The following is a 13,202-nucleotide window of genomic DNA, read 5'->3' as shown; positions in this document are numbered from 1 at the left end:
TTGTGACCCATCTCGCATTCTGTGGGTCCATCTTTTTATTCCAGACATTTCTCTTGCATCAGCTATGTAACCTGACAGCATTTCACTTCGTGCACCAGTCATCTCTCATTTTCTGTCCTGAGATTTCCAGTAACCACCATGTGGGATACTTGTGGGAACCCACTCAGCCATTCTGGCACACATACAAACCTTTAAGTGTGAGGACATTTATACCCACAGGGCAACCTTTGACCAACGGGTAAAGGAAGCTAGTGAATAAATACTTCTCTTTTCCAAGTCTTGGGCAATTACTCTAAGGTACATTCCACATGGCCCCTGAGAAGGTCTCCAGAGCTAAGCTTCAGTTGCCCACAGTGGTAACCAAGTCTATAACACACACTTAGATTGCCATTCCCTTTTTCCCTGTATCACTCTTTAAATCCCATTCCTGGGCTTCCCTGGTGGCGCAGTGGTTGAGAGTCTGCCTGCCGATGCAGGGGACACGGGTTCGTGCCCCGGTCCGGGAGGATCCCACATGCTGCGAAGCGGCTGGGCCCGTGAGCCATGGCTGCTGAGCCTGCGCGTCCGGAGCCTGTGCTCCACAACGGGAGAGGCCACAACAGTGAGAGGCCCGCGTACTGAAAAAAAAAAAAAAAAAAAAATCCCATTCCTGTTCCTTAGAATCACTTCTCAAAATAAACTACCCATACACATACCCTTATCTCAGGCTCTGCTTTTGGGGGGAAATCCAGGTTAAGGAAGATCAGGAATTAGTTATTTAGGTATGGATAGAGGGAATTGAACATGTTCCAGGTGGATGTACAAGTATCCAAATTTGTGGAATTGCAAAGGCAGAGTATATTTAGTAAGCTAAATGTAGTTACACATCATATTACCCCTATAAATTTATTCCTTGTCCTGCAGTCTCTAACTTTGTGAATGTCACCACCATCCGACCAGTTGCTCTTGCTAGAAACCTGGAAGTCACACTTGACCACTCCTTCTTTTCCTCCCACATCCAGTTAATTAGCCTTAAAGGTCTCCTAAATATTCTCCAATTTGTTCCCTTCTCTCTATTACCACTGCCATTGACTTGGTTTTGTCCTTCCTCATTTCTTACCAGGCTACTGCAAGAGCCTTCCAGGGTCTCTCTAGCTCCCCTCAGTCATGCAATAATAGTTCTAAAATATCAACCTGTTAATGATCCTTCAAAGTATCCCTACAGGATAAAGTATACATTCTATTCTTACCTTTATCCCAGACTATATGGCACAGTATGGTAGTTAAGAGCATGGGCTTTGAAGTAAATGACTAAGGTTCAATTACTAACTCTTCCATTAAACTCTCCTAAGACAGTCCCCTTATCTATTCTCAGTAAGGTCTGAAGGGGCTGGTGTAGTCTTGGCCCTATGAATTCTCGAAATTAATGAACCAATACTCACTTTCAACATGAAGTCTTGCACTGAGGAGAAATCACTGGGAAAAGAATCCAAACTGGGCAGCACAGGGATAATCAGTGCAAAGGAAAGAGAAAGCCCAGATAAAATGGAGATAATGAAGCAGAGGAGAAAGATCTCAAAAGAGGGGGCTCTAGAACTATGAAGCTAGAAAAGCTATGCTGACACAGCTTTCCCTTCTAAAAATTTAGGAAAACTAATTTCAGGTTAAAATTAGTAATAGAAAAGGATTACAGTCAAATCCTATACAAGGTTATTGTTGAAAAATATAATAATAAAAGTTAGAATAACATCTCTACCATAAAAGCAGATGTCAGAAAGACATGCTCAAAAGACAGATTAAATTCATAGCCTAAGATTTCAAAATTATCTAAAATAAGAAAATGATAGAAAATGTGAAAGAACAACATAAATCTGAATTAGAAAAGTTAGAAATGAAATGACAGAACTCAAGAATGAATTAGAAGTAAAAGAAAAATATCATTTCAGAAATAACAGCTAAACTAGGAAGAACACAAGAATGAATAAAACACAACTCTTAATGCCTTAAGGCAGGGGTCCTGGTCCATGGCCTGTTAGGAACCAGGCCGCACAGCAGGAGGTGAGCAGCGGGCGGGCAAGCGAGCGAGCGAAGCTTCATCTGTATTTATAGCTGCTCCCCATTGCTCGCATTACTGCCTGAGTGCCACCTCCTGTCAGATCAGCAGCAGCATTAGATTCTCATAGGAGCATAAACCCTACTGTGAACTGTGCATGTGAGGTATCTAGGTTGCATGCTCCTTATGAGAATCTAATGCCTGATGATCTGAGGTGGAACTGAAGTGGTGATGCTAACACTAGGGAGCACTGGGGAGCGGCTGCAAATACAGATTATCATTAGCAGAGAGGTTTGACTGCCCAGAGACCATAATAAATCAACTGCTTGCAGATTCATATCAAAACCCTACCAGTTGAACCTAGTTGCAGGGCAGGAATAAAGAGGTAGACATAGAAAATGGACTTGAGGACATGGGGTGGGAGGGCGAAGCTGGGGCGAAGTGAGAGCAGCATCAACATATATACACTACCAAATGTGTAATGTATAAAATAGTTGGCTGGTGGGAAGCAGCAGCATAGCACAGGGAGATCAGCTCGGTGCTTTGTGATGATCTAGAGGGGTGAGATAGGGAGAGTGGGAGGGAGGCTCAAGAGGGAGGGGATATGGGGACATGTGTATGCACATGGCTGATTCACTTTGTTGTGCAACAGAAACTAACACAGTATTATGAAGCAACTATACTCCAATAAAGATCTATTAAAAAAATAGGTAAATAACAAGGTCCTACTGTATAGCACAGGGAATTATACTCAATATCCTGTAATAAACCATAATGGAAAAGGAAAGGAAAAAAAAAACACCCTATCAGTTAGTGGCAAGTGAAAACAAGCTCAGGGCTCCCATGATTCTGCATTACGGTGAGCTGTATAACTATTTCATTGTATAACACAGTGTAATAATAATAATAGAAATAAAGTACACAATAAATGTAATGTGCTTGAATCATCCTGAAACCACATCCCCCACCGCCCCACCCCTGGTCCATGGAAAAACTGTCTTCCACGAAACTGGTCCCTGGTGCCAAAAAGATTGGGGACCGCTGCCTTAAGGGTAACAGAATGTAAAAAAGGAAGAAAATCCTAAAAAAAAAATTTTTTTTAAGATAAAAATGATTTGAGGCAAAGTAGCAGAAAGAGAATATAAGCAACAAAGATCCAGCATACACACACGAGTCCCAAAGTCTAAAACCAAAGCAATGTAACAGAACGAATGCCTAAAACTGTAATTCTAAAAAACTTCTCTGAAGTAATAAAAAAGGCAGAAACTTCACAGGGAAAGGACATACTACATATCTAGAAAATAAAATTCAGAACATCAATGGGACATATTATGTAGTAAAACCACAAGATTTTAAAGAAAAATAAAAACTCCTTTGGGAGCCTAGATAAAAGGACCAATTCACTCATAAGGGAAAGAAAAGCAGATTTTCACTTGGACTGTTTTGACAGCAACACTTTACAATAGAAGATAATGAAAGAATTCGTTTAAGATATTTAAGGAAAAAATGTGAGTCAAGGATATTATATCCCCATAAATTGGCTTACGAATACAAAGGCTGCAGATAATCTGTTGAGCACTGATATCATGACCACTTCTTAAGGAACCTACTAGTAATAAGCTTCAGACAGCCAAATGACCAGAGAGACAAGGACTAGGGACTGGTGGTAATGATCATTAACAGCTGCTAACACCAAAAAAAGACAATTAGAAATGATTTGCCTTAAGACAGAAGACACCACCACCTACAAAAGCATCTTGCCAAAAAAATTCAAACTGGAATTCAATTTAGCCTCTAGGTCCAACTACCAATTAATAGAAAATACAGAGAGAGGAGTACTTTTGAAATGACACCACAGGGCTTCCCTGGTGGCACAGTGGTTAAGAATCCACCTGCCAATGCAGGGGACACAGGTTTGAGCCCTGGTCCGGGAAGATCCCACATGCCTTGGAGCAGTTAGGCCTCTGCACCACAACTACTGAGCCCACATGCCACAACTACTAAAGCCCACGTGCCTAGAGCCCGCGCTCTGCAACAAGAGAAGCCACCGCAATGAGAAGCCTGTGCACTGCAACGAAGAGCCGCCCCCACTCACTGCAGCTAGAGAAAGCCCTGCGCAGCAACAGAGACCCAACGCAGCCAAAAATAAATAAATAAATAAATAAATAAATGTATTAAAAAAAAAAAAAGATGACACCACAGGGTCACAATCAGCAAAATGCAGACTGTGGGAAACTCTACAAGAAAAATACCCAGTTCCTTCAACATATAAATTATAAGGGGAAAAAAAAAGAGAGATGGAGGGGAAATCTATATATTAAAAGAGATATTTTAATCAATTATAATGTGTAGTCCTTATTTGCTTCCTGATTTTAATAAACACACTAAAAAGATTTAAAAATTCTATTTATGAGGCAACGAGAAACTCATGTACTGATTGGATACTTGATGATACTAATGAATTATTATTATTTTATTTATTTATTTATTTATTTATTTATTTTGCGGTACGCGGGCCTCTCACTGTTATGGCCTCTCCTGTTGCGGAGCACAGGCTCCGGACGCGCAGGCTCAGCGGCCATGGCTCACGGGCCTAGCCGCTCCACGGCATGTGGGATCTTCCCGGACCGGGACACGAACCCGCATCCCCTGCATCCACAGGCAGACTCTCAACCACTGCGCCACCAGGGAAGCCCACTAATGAATTATTAATTTGTTTTTTTAGGTGGTATAATGGCATTATACTTTTATTTTTATTTTTTAAAAAGCCCTCATATAGCAATGTTCTGAAATATTTACAGATGAAATAACATGATGTCTGAGATTTCCTTCAAAAGAACATGAGAGGGAGCAAGTTGGGTGGGAATACAGATGAAATAAGATTTGCCATGGGTTGATAACTGCTGAAGCTGGGTGACAGATATACAGGTAATGCTCCATGTATTTTTGTACATGTTTGAAATTTTCCATAATAAAAAGTTTTAAAAAGTGCTTGCTTCGGCAGCACATATACTGAAATTGGATCGAAACAGAGAAGGTTAGTACGGCCCCTGCACAAGGATGACACGTAAATCCATGAAGCATTTCATATTAAAAAAAAAAAAGTTTAAAAAAATAACTGGTCCACAATTGGTATTTAATAAATAACAATTTTTTTTTTTTTTTTTTTTTTGCGGTACGCGGGCCTCTCACTGCTGTGGCCTCTCCCATTGCGGAGCACAGGCTCCGGACGCGCAGGCTCAGCGGCCATGGCTCACGGGCCTAGCTGCTCCGCAGCATGTGGGATCTTCCCGGACCGGGGCACGAACCCGTGTCCCCTGCATCGGCAGGCGGACTCTCAACCGATGCGCCACCAGGGAAGCCCCCTAAATAACAATTTTAATCATTATTATTAGTTGACTGAACAAATATTTGCCGAATGAATGAGTTCAGACATAGGTAAGACTGAATCATTCTTCAGCAAATAGGAAACACAATTATGAAGAAAATATAAAATCTAAGAACTTTTATATTATCAGCACCATTTATAATAATGGAGCTCACTCACCCAGGGTCTGGGAGAATGAATGAGCCAATAATCTCTCTTGATAAGTCAGGGAAAGAGGTTTGGGCAGCTGAAACAAAAAGTGAAAAGCCAGTAAATCAGCAAAATTGTGGGATGAGATAAGGCAAAATGAAGTAGAAAACAGTGCCAGAAGAATAAAACCAAATGAAATATGTTGAAAAAACATAACATAGCAGATATGATGTCCAGCTCCAATATTCTATAAGTACACACAACAGAAGTTTCCACATACAAGTAGGACTGCAATACATTTAGCAAATGCAAGGCAAATGACAAAGATGATAAACTAAAACAATAAAACATATTTTAAACAAAGAAGCCAAATAAAGCTAATATACTACTGTGGTCTTTCTCTGAGCAAAGCAGAAGCCACATGGGATGACCTCACAGTAAATTTGGGGAACTCAATCTGGAGGAAGTAGGTAAAGATAAAAGAACCAAAAGCAAATAAACTCGGAACTCTCAAAGGGAATATTCTTATCTTACCTAAAATCTTATTGAAAAAGAGTCTCCAAATGTTTAGGACGCTGCTTTGTGGGCACAGGGGAAGAGAAATAAATGGCTCAAAGTAGCACTGCTTTTAAACCATGGCACAGCCTGTGGGTACAACTTTCTCCCTTAACAAGGTACCTGTCATCCTTCAGCAAACACTAACAAACTGCCTCCTCAGGCTGTCTCACTTTTTTAACTGTTTATACGTATTTCCATTGTACTTCCTACAAGCTCACGTTGATCCCAATCAGACGGTTCTGAATTTTGGCTCAGGTTTTACTTTGTTCTTAATGACTATTCAGGCGTCTATTTATGTTCCTCCACAGGTTAGCTTTGCTGCTTTCTGTTCCAGGTTGGAATGCAAGTTGATGTGAAGCCAGGATTTCAGGTGCCATTGGTATAGGAGAAACCAAGTGGAGAGAGCAAAGAGAGCAGAGACTTGCTAGCCAAAGTCACAGCTTGAGAAGAAAGCTCAGAGGCAGGACTGTATATAAAGGATGCTGTGTAAATGATGTGAAAACAAAGGGGTAAGGGAGGAATAGAAATTATACTGTGCAGAATGACTTAATGAGGATTCTGATCCTAGGTATAAGGAGAAGCCCTAAAATAAGAAGTAAGTGATCAAAACCATAAGAAGAGGTAGTGCCTTGGGAGTAAAATGTCCTTTTGGCAGTTACTTTCCCGTTCATCTCATGCCCTCTCCTATTTATTAATAGTTGGCCCTATTATTTCTCAAGGCTCTAAGAGTTATAGGGGAAAAAAAAAAAAAAAAAGAGTTATAGGAACTTATTTGCATGAAACTCCCAGGATCTCCAGTTCTAGGCTAGGGCAAAAATAGCATTTCTAAGATTTACAGATTAGGGAACAGAGAGTTTAGTTTATACCTCCATACTAAATTGTTAGACAGTAACTAAAACAGCTCCTGGGAAGACCACTAAACACCCTTAGCTTCTTGGTAAACCTGGCATCTATCCCTGTGAAAGAACAGAGTTCTCATGATCTTAGTGAAATTCCCCATATCTTCCCTAAAGAAAGCAGCAGCTGCACTAAAGAAAACAACACACCCAACATTATGGTATTAGAAATCCCCACTGTAATCAGAAGCACCAAAGCCTACTTGGGTAGAAGCAGAGAAAGACAAAAAGGAGGCCAAAAAGTGAAAGGAAATGCCTATATACATTGCACTGGAGGCCCTGGCCAGGGCAATAAGACAATAAAAAGAAATAAAAGGCATTAAGATTAGAAAGGAAGATATATTATAATACTGTTTTTATTTGCAGGCAACATGATGATGTATATAGAAAATCCGAAAGAATCGACAATTTAAGAAAGTCACAGGGCACAAGGTCAATATGCAAAAAAACAGTTGTATGGCTATATACAAGCAATAAACAATTAGAAAATAGAATAAAAAATACTAGTTACAATATCATTACATTGAAATGAAACAGGAATAAAATTATTGAAAGATGTTCAAAACCTCTATACTGAAAATTATAAAAACATTACTGAGAGAAATTACAGAAAATCTAAATAAATAGATGCTCAAGGATTGGAAGATTCAATATGAAGATGTCAATTCTCCCCAAATTGACCTACAGATTCAATGCAATTCCAATCAAAATCCCAGAAAGCTTTTTTTTGTAAAAACTGGCAAATTAATTCTAAAATTTATATGGAAATGCAAAGGACCTAGAATAACCAAGGCAATTTTAAGGAAAAGGAAATCCAAAGGACCTAGAATAGCCAAGGCAATCTTCAGGAAAAGGAACAAAGTTGGCAGATTTATAGTACCTGATTTCTAGACCTACTTTATAAAGTTAAAAATAATCAAGACTTTATTAAATGTGGTACGGGAAGTAGAGACAAAAAGACCAATGGAACAAAGTAGAGAGAACAGAAATAGCACACTCAGGGACTTTCCTGGTGACGTAGTGATTAAGAATCCACCTGCCAGGGCTTCCCTGGTGGCACAGTGGTTGAGAGTCCGCCTGCCGATGCAGGGGACACGGGTTCGTGCCCTGGTCTGGGAAGATCCCACATGCCGCGGAGCGGCTAGGCCCGTGAGCCATGGCTGCTGAGCCTGCGCGTCCGGAGCCTGTGCTCTGCAATGGGAGAGGCCACAACAGTGAGAGGCCCGCGTACCGCAAAAAAAAAAAAAAAAAAAAAAAAGAATCCACCTGCCAATGCAGGGGACACAGGTTCAATCCCTGGTCCAGGAAGATCTCACATGCTGCAGAGCAACTAAGCCCATGCACCACAACTACTGAGCCTGTGCTCTAGAGCCCATGAGCCACAACTACTGAGCCTGTGGCCACAACTACTGAAGCCTGCTTGCCTAGAGCCCATGCTCTGAAACAAGAGAAGCCACCGCAATGAGAAGCTCACACACTGCAATGAAGACCAAAAAACGCAGCCAAAAATAAATAAATTTAAAAATGAAAAAAGAAATAGCACACACATAATCGGTCAACTGATTTTCAACTAAGGCTTCAGAGCAATTCAATGTGGAAAGGCAGGTCTTTTTAACAAATGATGCTGGAACAACTGAATATCCATACAGAAAAAAGTAAACCTTTATACCTTTACTTTTAGAAGTAAATACAAAAGAATATCTTTATAAGCTTGGGGTAAGCAAAGATTTCTTAGGACACAAAAAGTACTAACCATAAAAGAAAAAATCAGTAATCTGGATTTCATCAACATTTGAAACTTCTGGTCATCAAAGTCACCATTAAAAATGTAAAAAGGCAAGCCACAGACTGGCAGAAAATATTCACAACACATATCTGACAAAAGCTTTGCACCTATAATATATAAAGAATTTCTATAATCAATAATAACAAGGCAAACAACTCAAAAAAAAGGCAAATGCCTTGAACAGACATTCCATGAAGATATACAAATGGTTAATAATCACATGAAAAGGTGATCAGTATCATTATCATCAAGGAAATGCAAATTAAAACCACAATGAGGGCTTCCTTGGTGGCGCAGTGGTTAAGAATCCGCCTGTCAATGCAGGGGACACGGGTTCGAGCCCTGGTCCAGGAAGATCCCACATACCACAGAGCAACTAAGCTCCTGTGCCACAACTACTGAGCCTGCGCTCTAGAGCCCGTGAGCCACAACTACTGAGCCCACTTGCCACAGCTACTGAAGTCCGTGCGCCTAGAGCTCGTGCTCTGCAACAAGAGAAGCCACAGCAACGAGAAGCCTGCGCACTGCAACAAAGAGTAGCCCCCGCTCGCCGCAACTACAGAAAGCCCACATGCAGCAATGAAGAACCAACGCAGCCAAAACTAATAAATAAAATAAATAAACAAAATATCATTAAAAAAAGAATAAACATAGTTATTAAAAAAACACCCACAATGAGATAGTGGTACATAACACACACTAGAATGGTTAAGATTAAAAAGACTGACAATACCAAGTGTTGATGAAGATGTGAAGCAAGTACAATTCTTATACATTGCTGATGAAGTGTAAAATGTACAACCACTTAGAAAACTATTTGGCAGTTTGCAATAAAGTAAACCCTATAACCTGCAGAACAATATTTATAACTGCTTTATTCATAATATCTAAAAATTAGAAACAATCCAAATGACCATCAACAGAAAAATGGGTAAATAGTGGTATATTTATTCAATGGAATACTACTCAGCAATAAAAAAGAACAAACTAGTTATACCTGCAATCATATGAATGAATTTGAAAAATATTATGATGAACAAAAGAAACCAGAATAAAATTATATGATTTCATTTATACCTAGTCCATGAACAAGCAAAATTAATATATGGTGATAGAAATCAGAACAGCAGTTGACTCTAAAGGTGCAGGACTGACTAAAATAAAGCACAAAGGAACTTTGAGAGGTGATGAAAATGTTCTAGATTTGGATAATGATAACCTGGGTATATATAATTGTCAAAACTCATTGAACTATATAATTAATACCCGTGTATTCTACTGTGTGTAAACTATTCCCCAATAAAGGGAAGGAAAGGCTGTGTACATATCTGCATTAATTTTTTGTTCTTTAGTGCACAGGTAGGTTGAAAATAATAATACATCTGTTTGCAGTCACTAGAAATAGTAGGAGAAATTTTGCCCCCCAACTCAAGTAAGATAGCAACATTATCACACAGAATGAATTTTTTCCAAAGGACATCAATTTGAGAACAACTGACAGTGGATCTTTCTCAGTTTATGGGCCACAGGCCACTGGGGAGACTGTACCCTCATATCCATAGACCCGTGTTAATTTCTTAATCAAAGGAGACTAAACATTCAAATATTATCATGTGGGGGAGCTGAAATTTTTGCAAGTTTCTTCGTACTTCTTTCCAGTCGATCCCTCATCTGCAGAGTCAACTGCTGGTCTGATTTCTATTACTATATATTAGTTTTGCTTATTCAGGAACTTTATATAAATGGAATCTTTTGAAGTATATTTGAAGTATATTTTTTTATAAAGATGTACTATGACTGAAAAATATTGGAAACTAGTGACTGTAACAACTGTCTAAATCTTCACTAGTAACCAAACTAAAAAGCAGTTGAAACATGGGCAAGAAAGAATGTGATGCAAGAATATATTTTTTAAAAAGCACTGTAGGGAGTTCCCTGGTGGTGCAGTGGTTAAGAATCCGCCTGCCAAGGCAGGGGACATGGGTTAGATCCCCAGTTCTGGAAGATCCCACATGCCGCGGAGCAACTAAGCCTGTGTACCACAACTACTGAACCTGCGCTGTAGAGCCCAAGAGCCACAGCTACTGAGCCCACATGCCTAAAGCCCATGCTCCGCAACAAGAGAAGCCACTGCAATGAGAAGCCCTTGCACCGCAACGAAGAGTAGCCCCCGCTTGCCACAACTAGAGAAAAGCCTGCGCACAGCAGCAAAGACCCAATGGAGCCAAAATAAATAAATAAATAAAACAAAATAAAATATTAAGGAAAAAAAGCACTGTAAACTGCAATGCATTGGGAAAACATAAGATGATATTTATCTTCAATGAACAATAAAAATCAAGAAACAGTTTTTCACCTCAAGTTTCTGATATATGTGGCGCAGAGAATCTGCAGTTCCCATGTCAGCTTCATCAGGAATACCCACAATATCTAGCTTCATTTTCATCTTGAAGTCTGCACATAGAGCCTTTTGGACATCCCTGGTGGTAATGACAATGACTTCTATAGCATGAAAGAAAAAAAGAAGGAAAAACTCTCATTCATTTAGACAATGGTTACGCTTTTTCAATTAGATTTGGTCTGTTTCTAGATTTAGTAATAACAGCTAATATTATTGAGACTTTTCAACGTATTTTACGTGCATTCTCTCAGTTAATTCTTACAGCAATCACATGTTACAAATGAGAAAACTTGGAGTAAAAGAAATGAAGTGACTTTGTTCAGGGTACTAAAACTAGTAAACGAGATCTAAGATAAAACTCGCGTCTGTATGATTAGAGCCCATGCTTTAACTAATACATTACACACCACTTCTTCCTGATGTAAAGAATTTAGAAGAGCATTTATCAAAGCATATACAAATAGGATCACATTTTAACTCTTCATTCACTCCAAAGAAAGAGCTATCACCACTCTCCATCAGACAGCCGTTAGTGCTTCACTGAGGATCACAATGAACCCGGTAACAGGCAGTTTCCACGTAATAGATGCCTTCACCTTATCCACGTAATAGATGCCTTCACCTTATCCACGTAGCTATCAATTAATGACAGAAAACTTGGGGTTTTGTCATGGATCTTTGGCAGGGTAATGTAACCCACTGCAATATAACATGTGTTGCTGATATCTGAAGATCAGATTTTAGCACTTCTAAAGTGTAACAATTTCCACTACTTGTTCCAAGATAGTGCTCAATTATCTCCCCCTTCCACTATAATCATTCTCTTTTCTATTTTCTTCCCTCTTTCTTCCTCTTTCTTTTTCAAATCATTTAACCTTTCTTCTTTCCTTCTCACTTTCTTCCTTTCCCCATTTGGCTTTCTTTCAGTCATTAACTCACTCATTCAACCAATAAGTACAAATACATTTAATATGTAAAGGACAAATAGGCACTGAGAATTCAGAAATGAACTAAACATGGTTCCCATTCTTAAGAAACGTAATATGGAAAAATTAGACATGGAAATGATTAATTAAGGAAGGCTTCATGGAAGGGATCGCCTCTGAGGCAGGCCATGATGAATTCAAGTCCAACAAAAATTTTAGTTCATACTGTACATAAAATGCTGATGTTACAAAGATGAATTAGACACAGTACCTGCTCTCAGGGAGATCAGTTTCCCATGCCACTAACTACAGCATAAAGCAGGCCTTGAGAGGTACTGAGATAGAAAAACAAAGTGTGATGAAAAAATAGAGGATGATTATGCTCTGATTAAAACTGTTTGTGATTAAAACTCTTTGTGATTTCAAAGAGAAGGTGACACTTCCATAGGTTGGAGAGGACATTTTAGGTAGAGTGAAGGGAGTAACTATAAACACGGGACAGTCAGTCTCATAATTGGACCAGGAATCTTCCGTATGGAGAGAGACTAATGCTAAGCGGGGCTATGTTAACTTCCCTAAAATCACAAACAACATGAACAGAGTGAACATAGAGTTTACTGTTCAACTAAAGAATCCCATATTTAGGAGACATTCTCCAAATTCTGACTGAGCCTCACTGAGAAGGAATTTTCTATATACCACAAAAGGTCATCACCAAGCATAACTAAAGATATATAGCAAAAGTAAAAAAAAAAAGTTATAGATGACAAATCCATAAGAACTTACTACAGGGAAGCAGTATATTTAAAAGTGTATTAAGATGTGTCCTTCACCTGTAAGACTGAGATCTAAAAAGAAAACCTTTTCTAAAACACATCTCTTTGGGACTTCCCTGGTGGCGCAGTGGTTAAGACTCCGCGCTCCCAATGCAGGGGGCCCAGGTTCGACTCCTGGTCAGGGAACTAGATCCCACATGCATGCTGCAACTAAGAGTTTACATTCATATGCCACAACTAAAGAGCCTGTGAGCCACAACTAAGACCCAGCACAACCGAATAAATATTTTTATTTTATTAAAATAAATAT

The 13,202-nt window shown here is 39.3% G+C and overlaps 1 protein-coding gene and 1 non-coding gene across 4 annotated transcripts in view; one reads left to right on the top strand and one right to left on the bottom strand.

Moving 5' to 3' along the window:
* EIF2B3 (eukaryotic translation initiation factor 2B subunit gamma) overlaps positions 1-13,202 on the bottom strand; it is a 170,182-nt gene that overhangs the window by 146,445 nt on the left and 10,535 nt on the right. For all 3 annotated transcript variants that reach the window (XR_004481547.2, XM_004266294.4, XM_004266293.4), the window contains exon 3: positions 11,146-11,291. Coding sequence is in view for 2 of the 3 variants with exons in the window: in XM_004266294.4 (XP_004266342.1) it covers positions 11,146-11,291 (146 nt within the window). In the remaining variant the exon portion in view is untranslated. The remainder of the gene's footprint in view (positions 1-11,145; positions 11,292-13,202) is intronic.
* On the top strand, positions 5,021-5,127 carry LOC117200222 (U6 spliceosomal RNA). Its single transcript, XR_004481703.1, has one exon. It is a non-coding gene; the product is annotated as a U6 spliceosomal RNA (small nuclear RNA).

Source organism: Orcinus orca, chromosome 1 (genome assembly GCF_937001465.1).
Source record: "Orcinus orca chromosome 1, mOrcOrc1.1, whole genome shotgun sequence".
NCBI lineage: Eukaryota > Metazoa > Chordata > Mammalia > Artiodactyla > Delphinidae > Orcinus > Orcinus orca.
The sequence above is the reverse complement of the archived record's forward strand: the minus strand, read 5'-3'. Positions and strand labels throughout refer to the sequence as shown.